This window comes from Piliocolobus tephrosceles, chromosome 1, assembly GCF_002776525.5.
Source record: "Piliocolobus tephrosceles isolate RC106 chromosome 1, ASM277652v3, whole genome shotgun sequence".
NCBI classification, from domain to species: Eukaryota; Metazoa; Chordata; class Mammalia; order Primates; family Cercopithecidae; genus Piliocolobus; species Piliocolobus tephrosceles.
Window position 1 is genome coordinate 69,159,813 of NC_045434.1, and position 14,712 is coordinate 69,174,524.

The window sequence follows — 14,712 nt, forward strand, 5'->3', positions numbered from 1 at the left end:
TTTCAGATTATCCAACAAAGTAAGAAAAACTACCCATTTACTTCAGAAAATATTGAACGTTCTAACAATATTATGATACTGACTCTCCTGGGGCCTTGGGGGGAAAAATAAAGGCAACAACGCATAAAGTGACAGGTTTGATAGAAAATAAAGATAGACATTACTTGGGAATTAACTGACAGTCCTAATTTTCTTTTGGAATCATCAGATGACTTAGATGAACAGACTTCATAGTAATAGTCTTCCTAAAGTAGTTTGAAGATGAACAGTCATACAACACCAGGATTGAAACAGAGCACTGTTCCTTATGTACTCATGGATATGACAGCTTTTAGAAACAAAGTAGTAACTACTTAACCCTTCCCCTGCCTTTTTTTCCCTCCAGTATTATCAATGGCTTTGCATTGCCACTGAAAGCAGAACATAAACAATTTCTAATGAAGGTTCTTATTCCTATGCATACTGCAAAAGGATTAGCTTTGTTTCATGCTCAGGTAAGTTTCAGAAAAATTTCAAATGAAATGAATATTATTTCAAAGGCAAATATAAAGGCAGAGAAATTGAGAAATATTGAGATGACAGTTTTAAGTATAAGCAATTTGCTTACAAAATTACCCAAAGCAAATTTTTCTTATCATTTTAAAATATTTAGTTGTTAAGTAAGACCAATTATTTAATTTTCATATTTATACTTACACACTAAGTGTAAGATACACACTTTCCTCATATTTTAGTCCAGGCCTTGACCTAATATGTGACTTTGAATAAATCCCACATATCTACAGAATGTTTCTTCCAGCTGCAATAACCTAGACCTAGTTAGAGAGATTTTGGTCTCTTCTATTAATATTTAGAGAATAATATATCAGCATAGGTGTATATGTAGAAACATGCTGAAAAACTAAATTGTTAGCTCTAGTCTTACTTCAGTTAACTTTATAGTCAGAAATTACTACTAAAAAATCTTTTTTAAACTTGAATTTACTTTCAAGGCTAAAAAGTTACACAATTGTGAGTATAGTTTCATATATCAAAATAATTTATCAAAATGAGGTAGTCTAAAAAATATTGGCTAAATATAAAAAAATCCTACATTATTAAATGTTATCTCACTCAGTAATATTTATAAACTGTCCCTTACCTTTTAGCTAGCTTATTGTGTCGTACAGTTCCTGGAGAAAGATACAACACTAACAGAGCCAGTAAGTGTTCTATGTATTTTCATGTTTTTGGTCTGCATTAATAGAATTTCATTGTAGCTTTCTTTTTATAGCCTTTAGAGTTATTAAGTAAAATAACGTACCTTAAGCTAAAATCATTTAGAAGAAGAAATGTGAGATTAATCTGCATTCAAAGAAGGGGTTAGGAGGGGAGAGTTCTCATGAGTTATATGTCTTGAATAACCAAAATATAGACTACTATTAATATGTAGTAGTTAAGATGTACAATGATAGGATCAGATGACCACAGTGAAATTTTATATGCATACTGTCTTCACCAATAATCTTTTAAATCTTCATTCACCTTCTGGAATTAAAGCATACTTTGAGTACTCCCTTGAATTTTGTTTTGTTTTTAATAATAGAATTTTTGCCACTCATTAACGATAAACCACTTGATAGGGATAGAAAACATTTCCTTGCTTTTGGTGATTTAAGATGTAATCTTGGAATAAAAGTTGTTTATGAACCAGCAAGGCAACTTAGTCTTTGAATTCTACTGTTATTTGCCTCTAGAATAAAAATTCAGGAGACAGTGAAAACATAATTAGTTATGAAAATTTACTGAGGATTCAAGAAAAACAAAAGATGAAGTAGGGTGAAACAGAGTATAAAAGCATAGAAAACTTTTTAACCTTGGTGAAGTGTAAGTATTTTGAGAGAATGCTTTCTAGGCATGTGAAATCTAAATATTTACCTAGTATTAGGTTGGTGCTTTTAAAAGATTTAAAAGTAATAGCAGCAGCCTAATGAATATTTAGTAAATAGCAAAGGGTTTGAAGGATTAAAACTAAAATATATATGTATTTTTACTATATTATGAGCCTTCTCAGGCTATTCCTAGGGATGCTTGAAAAAATTATATATTTAGTATTCTCTCTTTCACTTGAACTTTGTGTAATGGAACAAAAGACATTTTTCCATTCCTTAAGTTTTTTAGTTTTTTTTTACTTCTAGATTTACAGTGTTTTCTAGAAACCGCTGTAAACAGTTTTTTTTTTTTTTTTTTTTCAGACGGAGTCTCGCTCTGTCACTTAGGCTGGAGTGCAGTGGTGCAATCTCGGCTCACTGCAAGCTCCACCTCCTGGGTTCACGCCATTCTCCTGCCTCAGCCTCCCAAGTAGCTGGGACTACAGGCGCCCGCCACCACACCCAGCTAATTTTTTGTATTTTTAGTAGAGATGGGGTTTCACTGTGTTAGCCAGGATGGTCTCCATCTCCTGACCTCGTGATCCGCCCACCTTGGCCTCCCAAAGTGCTGGGATTACAGGCGCGAGCTACCATGCCTGGCCAGCTGTAAACAGTTTTTAAAGACAATTCAGGAGAATTAGAAACCATATATTTACAAATGAAACCATATAAACCTCTGAAGTTGATTAAAACTTGGCTGGGTGTGCAGTGGCTCACAACTGTAATCCCAGCACTTTGGAAGGCTGAGGCAGGCAGATCACCTGAGGTCAGGGGTTCAAAATCAGCCTGACCAACATGGTGAAACCCCATTTCTACTTAAAAAAAAAAAAATTAGCTGGGCGTGGTGGTGTGTGCCTGTAATCCCAGCTACTAGGGAGGCTGAGACACAGGAAAATCACTTGAACCCTGGAGGCGGAGGTTGCAGTGAGCCAAGATTGCACCAAAAAAAACACAACAAAAGCACTTGACGATTAGGGCAAGGGATGATAGCCAGTTATTCAGCTTTTATCTGGCTTGGCTGAGCTGGGTTAATGAAAATAGTAGCAGGATGAGGAGAGAGAGTAAGATAAATACCCAGGTTAAGAAAGGAAAATATTTTCCAACTCATAAAGATCTTTCGATACAGAGATCTTGCAGTTTCTAACATAGGCCATTCCAGTGCCATATTACTTGGGTTTGAGCCTTAATACTAATTTTCTGGAAAGTAAGCATTCCTATCAAAGCTTTCTACAAGTTATAACTACCTCAGAGCTTTTGTTCATTTAGTACTCAAGTCTGTAATCCCAGCACTTTGGGAGGCTGAGGCAGGCGGATCACCTGAGATCAGGAGTTCAAGACCAGCCTGGCCAACGTGATGAAACTCCGTCCCTACTGAAAATACAAAAATTAGCCAGGCATGGTGGTGGGCACCTGTAATCCCAGCTACTTGGGAGACTGAGGCAGAATTGCTTGAGGCAGGAGAATGGCTTGAACCCAGGAGGCGGAGGTTGCGCTGAGCGGAGATCACAGCACTACACTCCAGCCTGGGCAAGAGTGAGACTCCATCTCAAAAAAAAAAAAAAGTACAGGGTGAAAGAAGTAACTAAATATTCATTACAGCTAAGTTTCCATGAAGAGGAAAAAAATGAAGAGTCGGCATGACTTTCAAAACTTCCATTTTTTTGGCAGTGTAAACCTTTCCTTCCATGCAAAGTTGCGTTTTTATAAAACAAGCAAAACAAAACAAAACACCTTTCTTACTCCAAGAAAATCTAACTTGAGCCCCAAAATAATTTTTTTTTCTTTTTCTTTTCTTTTTTTTTTTTTTGAGACAGAGACTCACTCTGTTGCCCAGGCTGGAGTGCAGTCAGTGGCACAATCTCGGCTCACTGCAACCTCCACCTCCCAGATTCAAGCAGTCTCGTGCCTCAGCCTCCCGAGTAGCTGGGATAACAGGCGCGCAATACCACGCCCGGCTAGTTGGGTTTTTTTTGTATTTTTAGTAGAGACGGGGTTTCATCATGTTGCCCAGGCTGGTCTCGAACTCCTGAAATCAGGCAGTCTGCCTGCCTCAGCCTTCCAGAGTGCTAGGATTATATTTATAAGCCACTGCACCTGACCCACATTGACATCTTTTTGGGGGCCACTAGTCAACCTACTGTTCATTATTCAGTACTGCCTGACGTTGAAATTTGTGTATGATGAGGGTAAGGAACTGCATTTGGGTTTTTTGTTTTGTGTTTTGGGTTTTTTTTTTTTTTTTTTTTTTTGAGACAGGAGCTCACTGCATCACCCAGGATGGAGTGCAGTAGTATGATTGTGGCTCACAGCAGCCCTGACCTCCTAGGCTTAGGTGAGCTTCCTGCCTTAGCCTCCCAAGTAGCTGGGACTAGAGGCATGTGCTACCACACCCAGCTATTTTTTTTGTATTTTTGGTAGAGATGAGATGGGGTTTCACCATGATGCCCAGGCTGGTATCGATCTTGGGATCGATGCTGGGATTACAGGCCTGAACCACCACGCCTGGCCTGCATTCATTTTCAATTACGCATATCAAATGATCACAAAATTTATTGGCTTAAAATAGCAAGCATTTATGGCCTTGATCAAAGCTGTAGCTGCTTCCACGTAGCTGCTCTGGTCAAAAAGAAGCCGAGAGTGACAGTTTTCCTTGATGGTCACAGTTCTGTTTGCTGTAACTGATCTGCAACTTTTTGGGAAAATATAGTTCCATTGGGAGGAAAAATAACAAGCATTTGTTGCCTTAGTTGCTGTGAATCAAGAATCTGGTCATGGCTTAGGTGGGCTCTCTGCTTCAGGGTCTCTTACAAAGCTTCAGTTGGAGTGTTGGCCAGAAATTGGGTCTCATATAAAGTGTCAGATGGGGAAGGATCTGCTTCTAAGTTCCCATGTATGTTGGCAGAATTCAGTTTGTCATGTTATGTTGGACTGAGAGCCTCAGATCCTGGCTGGCTGTTGGCTAGAGCCCACCCTCAGATCCTTGTCACCCAGGTTTCTCCAGCGTGGCACCTTACTTCATCAAAGCCAAGACAGCAAGAGTCTACTAGTAAGACAGAAGTCACAATCTTTTGTAACTTACTCATGAAGTGACATTCGGTTGGTTAGAAGCAAGTCACACTAGACAGCTCACACTTAAGGAGAGGGGATTACACAAGGTTGTGAGGACAGGAAACAAGCTTATGAGGTCATCATAGAAGTCTGCCAACCAAAGGAGCCTGTTACATTTTTCCTTTTTAAATAGCTACCTGTCCTAGGACCACCACTGTTTCCCATGGAACTGAAAGGCCACCTTTGTCATATATTAAAACTCATATATACATGAGTATGTCTAGATACTCATATATATCTTTTCTCTCCATTTATTTGCCAATATCATCTTGTTTTAGTTGCTGATATCCATAATATAGGTTCTGTTCTATTAACTCCCCCCACCAAAAAAACAATTGTTGTCATTTGCTTACATTTATGGATTTTAGAATGAATGTTTCTAGTTCCAAAAAATAATTCAATTGGCATTTGATTATAATTATATTAAATTTACTTATAAATCAAGTACAGGAAAAATAATATCTGCACAATATTGAACCACCTCACTTATTTACAGTCATGTGCTGTATAATGATGTTTCATTTAATAACAGGCTACATATAAAATGGCAGTCCAAGACAGGCATGGTGGCTCAGGAATGTATTCCCAGCTACTTGGGAGGCTGAGGTAGGGGGATCTCTTGAGCCTAGGGGGTTGCAGTGAACTGTGATCATACCAGTGCACTCCAGCCTGGCCGACAGTGCAAGACTGGACTGTCTCCTAAAAAAGAAAAATGGAACTGGGCATGGTTGCTCATGCCTGTAATCCCAGCACTTCGGGAGGCCAAGGTAGGAGGATTGGTTGAAGCCAGGACTTTAAGACTGCCTGGGCAACAGAGCAAGACCTCGTCTCTACAAAAAGTAAAAAATTAAAATTAGCCAGGTGCGGTGGCATACACCCGCAGTCCCAGCTACTTGGGAGGCTGAGGCAGGAGGATCACTTAAGCCTAGGAGTTCAAGGTTACAGTGAGCTCTGATCATGTCAGTGCACTGCAGTCTAGGCAACAGAGTGAGGCCTTATCAAAAAGAGAGAGAAATGTTGAGAGAGAGAGAGAGAGAGATGGTGATTCCAAAAGAAAGAGAAAGAAAAATGGTGATCCCATAAGATTATAATGCTATATTTTAACTGTACCTTTTGTGTTTAGATACACAAATACTGTTGTTACAACTGCCTACAGTGCCTACAGTATTCAGTACAAGAACATCCTGTACAGGTTTGTAGTCGGTAGGAGCAAAAGGCTACACCATACAGTCTAGGTGTGTAGTAGGCCATACCATCTAGGTGTAAGTACACACTATGATGTTTAAATGATGAAATCGCCTAACGACACATTTCTTAGAACGTATCCCCATCATTAAATGACATGTAACTGTATTTGTAATCTTCTATGATCTTCAGTAAAGTTTTATACTTTTCTCCATATGTCTTAAATATTTCTTGCAAATTTATTCTTTATACACATTATAGTTCTTATGAAAAGTACCTTTTTTATTATTCATCTGATTTTTACTGATGTTTTATAAAGGTATTGATTTTTATATACATATTTTTTAATGTGGCCACATACTGAATTTTCCTACTCACTCTAGTAACTTGCAGGTTTTTTTTTTTTTTTTTTTTTTTAAGTTTTAGGGGATATATATGTTTACACAAGTAATTGTAATTCTGGTATTCTTTTCCAACATTATTCATCACATTGTTATCTTACTGAATTATCTCCAAAACAGTATTCTTCTCAATTTTAATTTGAATTAGTGTTCCACATTACTGGACCAGACTATAAAGTAACCTAAAAAGCTGTCAAAGATCTATTTCCACAAAACCACCAGGCCTATAGATGGTTTTACAGCCTGTCTCTAATAAATCATTGTGTAGAATGATTACTGGTGGTTTCTGATAAATTCATTTAGTTCTAGCTTACTAATTTTTTTTATCAGAATATATAGTCAATTAAAAATGTCAAATGACTTGAAAATCTTTTAAAATGATCTGTTTTTTATTTCCCCCTTTAACCTATGAATTGAACCATCCTGGCATTTCTGGAATAAGTTATAATTAGGCATATAGCATTCTTCTGTTGTGATTCAGTTTAATGCAATTGTTTTCAACTATGTTTATTTAAATAAATAGTCTCCACTTTGGGAGGCCGAGGTTGGTGGATCACAAGGTCAGGAGTTTAAGACCAGCCTGGCCAAGATGTTGAAACCTGTCTTTACTAAAAATACAAAAATTAGCCAGGCGTGGTGGCAGGCGCCTATAATGCCAACTACTCGAGAAGCTGAGGCAGAGAATTGCTTGAACCCAGGAGGCTGGGGTTGCAGTGAGCCAAGATCACACCACTGCACTCCAGCCTGGGTGACAGAGTGAGACTCCATCTCAAAATAAATAAATAAATAAAAATAGTCTCTTTTGTTTCATTGTATTCCGGTTATAAAGATTGTACTAGCCATGAAATAGACTGGGAAGCTGTCCGGCTCTTTTTTGTGCTTCATAATGGTTTAAATAACAGGAATCATCTGTTCCTTAAGGTTTCTCCCTAAAATAACCTCCCTCTCTTACTCCACCAACTTGTATTTTCCTTTTTCTTAGAAGTAACACATACTATTAAATTGTTTTATTTATGTGTTTAATTGATCACTTGCATTGGTCGTGCTCCATTAGAATGTAAGCTCTATGAAAACCAGAGACCTCATCTATCTTATACATCAGTGTGTCCCTAGCATCTAGAACAGTATCTGGTACATAGTAGGTACTCAGTAAATATTTGTTGAATTAATAAAATTCTAAAGCTGAGCAGAAGGTCTGCTTATACACTTATATATTAAGCAATATTGATTTACTTCAGAATGAGTGTTGATATAATCATAGCTATGGAAAATACCCTGGGATTAACTAGCTTCATTGTTAAATGCATGCTAAACTTTTTCTTTTTCGCAGGTGATCAGAGGACTGCTGAAATTTTGGCCAAAAACCTGCAGTCAGAAAGAGGTGGGTTTTGTTCACTAAATGTAGTGCATTTTACTAGAACTTGTCAATCCCAGGGCTGTGCTTCTTTGGGCTGGCTGTATTGCTGTTGCTAACGAGCGGGAGATGTACAGAGACTTGGTAGAAGACCCGTGCTATAATAAACTCTGTGCCATCCAGACATTTTTTTTGCCCATTGTATACTATGCAGATTAACCTTCTCATTTGTATGGTTTCTATATTAGTTTCACATAATTTATCATGTTTCTTAAAATAAAATTTTTTTAACCTAGGTGATGTTTTTAGGAGAAATTGAAGAAATCTTAGATGTCATTGAACCAACACAGTTCAAAAAAATTGAAGAGCCACTTTTCAAGCAGATATCCAAGTGTGTATCCAGTTCTCATTTTCAGGTATGATGTTTTCAGTGAAGCCCTTACTTTACACTAGTATTTCTTTCCTATTTTAGTTTTGACATTTCTCTAAATGTCTTTTTTTAGGTTGCAGAAAGGGCATTGTACTTCTGGAATAATGAATATATTCTTAGTTTGATTGAGGAGAACATTGATAAAATTCTGCCAATTATGTTTGCCAGTTTGTACAAAATTTCCAAAGAACACTGGAATCCGTAAGTATCTTTTATATAGGTCATATTTTTATTTTTTCTTTTTAAACCTTTTTGTCATTGATTTCCTAACTCATACCTGAAACCTATTACAGATTTGGAAGTTACTCCAAGGTTAATATCAGTTGTATTCTGTTTTGTATTTTATATACATATACTTTTATCAAGTTATAAACGTGTGTGTATGTTCTTCAATATGTGGTCTTAGTGTCAATTTATTTTTTAACCTTTTTTAGAGACAGTCTTGCTCTGTTGCCCAGGCCGGACTGCAATGGTGCGATCATAGCTCACCATAGCCTCAAACTCCTGGGTTCACACAATCCTCCTGCCTCAGCCTCCCGAGTAGCTAGGACCACAGGTGTACACCCCACCATACCCAGCCAATTTTTATTTTTATTTTTTTGGACACTTGAGGTCTCACTTATATTGCCAGGCTGGACTGAAACTCGTGATCTCAAGTGATCATCTCACCTTGGCCTCCCAAAGTGCTGAGATTATAGGCATGAACCACTCTGCCCAGCCTTCATGTCAATTTAAAATTGCAAATCTCCCTGGAGGGTGGACTATCTGGTATACCATTCTGCACCAGAGTGTGGTGAAACCCTGTTGGAGAGACCAACTGAACATTTGCAGAGGATGCACAAACTACTGTCCTAGGGGAAAGCCGAAGTGCTAAGGGTAATATATTCTAACTTCTTTAACATCCTTATCTGGCTTTCTACTTTTCTTATAAGTTTTGGTAATTGGATCTTTTTCATCTTCTTTTAATGTTGTTACTCAGGATTTCAGACATGAGACTGTAAAGCAGAAATGAAGATAACTATAGTGAACATTTTTAACTACAGTTTAAGCATGATAAAGTGGAAAAGATTTTTCTTAGACTGTCTCTACCACCACTCGCTGTATGACCTTGAGCATATTACAAACCTCTTGAGCCTCAGTTTTATCATCTCTAAAATGGATTAAATGAATCAGCCAACCTTTAAACCATTTTAGAGACCATAGTGTTAACATTTCCTCTCTGTTAGCAGTATCATAACTCAGGACTGGCTCATTTTCATTTCAGGACCATTGTAGCACTGGTATACAATGTGCTGAAAACCCTAATGGAAATGAATGGCAAGCTTTTCGATGACCTTACTAGCTCATACAAAGCTGAAAGACAGAGGTATTTGATATTTTGAATTACAAAATTTCTCTACATTTTATGTTAGTTGAATGCCATTCAGTTCAGGAAGGTATCTGCTCTCAGTTCAGATTCTGATATTTAAGAAGTTAATTACCTTATAGTAAAAATTACAATGTGAAAGTCTCTTAACACATAAGTCATTTCCAGATAAACTAGCCCCAGTATTTTTATAAATTTGTTAAAGCAGAAAAAGCAGTAACATCTATTTTTGAGGGTAGTTATATAATTTACTTCCTCTAATAGTTAGATTATGATTTTAATGTGATCATAAATCCTGTTTATCTCATTCTGAGCCTTAGATTTCCTCAGTCTGTTAGCATCTGCATATGAAATATAATTTATGCTGAATTTTAAATATCAATTTGTACAATTTGATTTTTTATCCAAGCATTTACAGAAATCCTTTTTGTCCACGTGGGCTTCCAGAGTGAGCTTTACTTTTCAAGTGTTCTTTGTTAGCAGTAAGTAATTCTTAGGCTGTGGATTATCAGAAGGTGGTATTTTAAAGTCAGCATAGTTCTCCTTTGGGAAGAGGGAAGTCACATAATGATATGGCTTAGGGTACTATTAATATGTTGTTCCTTGCAATAATACATATTTTAGAGTATAAATGTTAGCATATATCAGCCTTTAGGAACGTGGCTTAGTGATTACCTCTTTTTGAGGATTTCATAAATTACTATAAGATAATCTTTCAAAAATCACTTTCTTCTCATATGTTTATTTCAAACTCAAGAAGCGCTTTCTTAAACTTAAGTGGTTAGTACCAGTGTACCTGAGCCCACCCATCATTTGAGGATAATAGTTACCATTTACTACTAGTAAGCATATTACCTGTTCTGTTTAGAAAAGCTCATCTATTTTGACAAGTTCCTAGTTATGGTTATCTTAAAGTAGAAAATGGATAGCCTTTCTTCAAAGCCATCTAGCCCATTAATAACTAACTCTATGCATTATTTCCTTTAAATAGCAGCATTCAGGCAGGAATAGAAATTAAGTACATGTTTTGGGCCTCAGGAAGCAATGGGAAGAAAAATAAGATGACTAGGATCATAGGAAACTTGTATTTGAAAAATACAAGTTTCACATGACTAAGAATATAATCATTATTTCTTATCTGCATAAATCAGCAAATCCTTTAAAAGGATTTGTCCTTTTAACTCATAACTGCAGAATTATAAGCCTATGTTTTACATGTTCATGTAGCCTTTCAGAATAGACTGCTCCAAGTTATTCGGAAGTGTTTTCCTTAGAACTGAAATTAAGTAGTTGAAACGAGGTACGAAATATTTTGACTTCCATTTTGTTTTAGAGAGAGATTACTGAAACTAAAGTTTTCATGTGACATGTAAAAGATAGGACATAGTAAGATACAAACTGGTTAGTGGCTGGAGATGTGGCTGTTAGTGGCAAAAATGATGTGGCTTCTGCCTGGTGTGAAGGAAGTGCTTCCTACTGACCTAGCGGCCAGCCCCTTTAGCCTTTGTAATAGTGATTGGACTACTACAACTGCGAGATGTCAACATGAGAAAATTAACGTGTAAGTACCCTGTTGACTATAAAGCACAGTGTTGTAGTGATAATGTGTAGGGGACAGAAAGCAAGTAGTAATGTCTAGCTGGTACAGAAGATGCACAGACTCAGTACATTTAGGAGAGTGACAAGAAGAAATTAGGTGCTCCAGGTAAGTGGACTCCAAAGCTTTAGCAGACAGATTTAAGTGAAATGTGGGTGAGTAATGTGTTCTCCAGTAAGCTGTCACACAGCACCTCTCTTTGGGTTCTGAAATAATTTCTGATTACAAAACTTTTGGTTTATCTACAGAGAGAAAAAGAAGGAATTGGAACGCGAAGAATTATGGAAAAAATTAGAGGAACTAAAGCTAAAGAAAGCTCTAGAAAAACAGAATAGTGCTTACAACATGCACAGTATTCTCAGCAATACAAGTGCCGAATAAAAAAAAGCCTCCCACCTCTGCCGGATAGGCACAGTTTTGTATGCTTTTTTGAAATATGTAAAAATTACAAAACAAACCTCATCAGTATAATATAATTAAAAGGCCAATTTTTTCTGGCAACTGTAAATGGAAAAATATATGGACTAAACGTAGCCCTGTGCTGTATCATGGCCACAGTATATTGTAACCTTTGTCTAATCATTGGATTTATTGTGTCACTTCTGAAGTTTCACAGAAATGAATGAATTTTATCATCTATGATATGAGTGAGATAATTATGGGAGTGGTAAGAATTATGACTTGAATTCTTCTTTGATTGTGTTGCACATAGATATGGTAGTCTGCTCTGTATATTTTTCCCTTTTATAATGTGCTTTTCACACTGCTGCAAACCTTAGTTACATCCTAGGAAAAAGAATACTTCCTAAAATAAAACTAAGGTATCCTTACACTTCTCTTTGTCTCACCCAGAAATATGATGGGGGGAATTACCTGCCCTAACCCCTCCCTCAATAAATATATTACTGTACTCTGGAATTTAGGCAAAACCTTAAATCTCCAGGCTTTTAAAGCACAAAATATAAATAAAAGCTGGGAAAGTAAACCAAAATTCTTCAGATTGTTCCTCATGAATATCCCCCTGCCTCTGCAATTCCCCAGAGTGGTAACAGATGGGTAGAGGCAGCTCAGGTAAATTACCCAGCTTGCCTCTCAATTCATTCCTCCTCTTCCTCTCAAAGGCTGAAGGCAGGGCCTTTCCAGTCCTCACAACCTGCCCTTCACCTAGTCCCTCCTGACCCAGGGATGGAGGCTTTGAGTCCCACAGTGTGGTGATACAGAGCACTAGTTGTCACTGCCTGGCTTTATTTAAAGGAAATGCAGTAGGCTTCCTCTGTAGAGCTCTGAAAAGGATGACTATATAGAAGTCTTGTATGTTTTTACTTGGTCAAGTATTTCTCACATCTTTTGTTATCAGAGTACCATTCCAACCTCTTAACTTGCAGTTGTGTGGAAAACTGTTTTGTAATGAAAGATCTTCATTGGGGGATTGAGCAGCATTTAATAAAGTCTATGTTTGTATTTTGCCTTATGTCATCTTTGCTTCTTTTAGCTCTAAGCTTAGGCATACAGGAGAAGCCTGCCCCCCTTTTTACATACATATGTATATTTATAGAAACTTTTAAGACAAATTGTGGGACGAAGTCTAATTTAAAAATAGGAAGATTGTGTGCCAAGGTTGAGTCTTCTAGCCCAAGTTCTAGGATATCCTTCCATCATCTTTCATGTCCTTGTATGTTAAGAGGACAGGTTTAATTTACTTTGAAGCTAGTTTTTCATAATCCATAATAAATAGCACTTTTAGTGAAGAGCAGGGAGCCTGTGGCACAGTTAGAAATCAGATATTATTAGCTGGGCGCAGCTCGCGCCTGTAATCCTAGCACTTTGGGAGGCCGAGGCGGGCCGATCACCTGCGCCTGAGGTCAGGAGTTCAAGACCAGCCTGGGCAACATGGTGAAACTCTGTCTCTACTAAAAATATAAAAATTATCCATGCATGCTGGTGGGTGCCTGTAATCCCAGCTACTCGGGAGGCTGAGGCAGGAGAATCGCTTGAGCCTGCAATGACCCAAGATGGCGCCACTGCACTCCAGCCTGAGTGACAGAGCAAGATTCTGTCTCATTAAAAAAAAGAAATCAGACATTATTGTAATAAAGTGTTATCCACTACTGATGTTTACTTCTGCTTTAATATTAAAAACTCTAGTACAGGGTGTGTACACTACTCCCAGGTCATCACGAAGGCACTGTACCAAAAGGAAGAACACCAGAATTCTTCCTTTTACAACAATAGCTCATATTTTATTTTTCTCAAGTAGTAGGTATTGCAGAGTCATCTTGTCATGGCCATCAGATTAAGATGTTCCTTCCAGATTCTCTACACTCACCCAGGGTCAGCCAGTATTGCTGACAGCTGGGAGACAGCACAGTTAAAAATGATGGTCCTACACAAAACAGAAGGAAAAGGCAAGCACCTGCCTTTCCAGAAAGTGAAGGTTATGTCTAAATGTCTTATTCTGTAGAAGGTATATTTCTTTTCCCGAAGAGCAACCAGAGTAGATTTTGACAGGTTACAGCTAATAAAGGTTTTTCTCTCTGAAAAGGTAAAATCGTTGACTTCCTAATTATGTGCTTACATGAAAGCACATTTAATAGGTCTCTCAACTATTATTTTTTGGTTTTTTTTGAGATGGAGTCTTGCTCTGTTGCCCAGACTGGGGTGCAGTGGCATGGTCTCCTTGGTTCAAGTGATTCTCCTGCCTCAGCCTCCCAAGTAGCTGGGATTATAGGCACGCACCACCACGCCCGGCTAATTTTTGCATTTTTAGTAGAGATGGGGTTTCACCATGTTAGGCTGATCTCGAACTCCTGACCTCAGGTGATCCACCTGCCTCAGCCTCCCAAAGTGGTGGGATTACAGGCATGAGCCAGCATGCCCGACCTCAACTTTCTACAATATAGAGAATATAGTATGTTCATTGAAACAAGTTTTATTAGATATTTAAGTAATATTAAAGTGACTGGCCGGGCACAGTGGCTCACGCCTGTAATCACAGCACTTTGGGAGGCTGAGGCAGATGGATTGCTTGAGCTCAGGAGTTTGAGACCAGCTTGGCCAATATGGTGAAACCCTGTCTCTACTAAAAATATAAAAATTAGCCAGGCAACGTGGCACGTGCCTGTAATCCCAGCTACTCGGGAGGCTGAGGCAGGAGAATCACTTGAACCTGGGAGGCAGAGGTTACAATGAGCCGAGATAGCACCACTGCACTCCAGCCTAGGCAACAGAGTGAGACTCTGTCTCCAAAGCAAAAAAAAATAAAAAATAAAAGTGACAGATTGTTAGACATGCTTTAAAAAAAATACCCCCTTTTTATCAGTACTGTTAATGTAAGCTTTTATGCCTGGCTTTGCATTTGCCC

The 14,712-nt window shown here is 37.9% G+C and overlaps 1 protein-coding gene and 1 non-coding gene across 4 annotated transcripts in view; both read left to right on the top strand.

Annotated features, from left to right (window-relative positions):
- PPP2R5A (protein phosphatase 2 regulatory subunit B'alpha) overlaps nt 1–12,822 on the top strand; it is a 74,533-nt gene extending 61,711 nt beyond the window's left edge. For all 3 annotated transcript variants that reach the window (XM_023203803.2, XM_023203804.1, XM_023203805.2), the window contains 7 exons: nt 386–494; nt 1,149–1,202; nt 7,935–7,985; nt 8,255–8,374; nt 8,462–8,589; nt 9,653–9,754; nt 11,600–12,822. In XM_023203803.2, the coding sequence (XP_023059571.1) occupies nt 386–494; nt 1,149–1,202; nt 7,935–7,985; nt 8,255–8,374; nt 8,462–8,589; nt 9,653–9,754; nt 11,600–11,732 (697 nt within the window). In that variant the 3' untranslated portion in view covers nt 11,733–12,822. The remainder of the gene's footprint in view (nt 1–385; nt 495–1,148; nt 1,203–7,934; nt 7,986–8,254; nt 8,375–8,461; nt 8,590–9,652; nt 9,755–11,599) is intronic.
- Nucleotides 4,485–4,619, top strand: LOC111537171. The gene has a single exon (XR_002729930.1). It is a non-coding gene; the product is annotated as a small nucleolar RNA SNORA16B/SNORA16A family (small nucleolar RNA).
- Nucleotides 12,823–14,712: the final 1,890 nt, after the last annotated feature.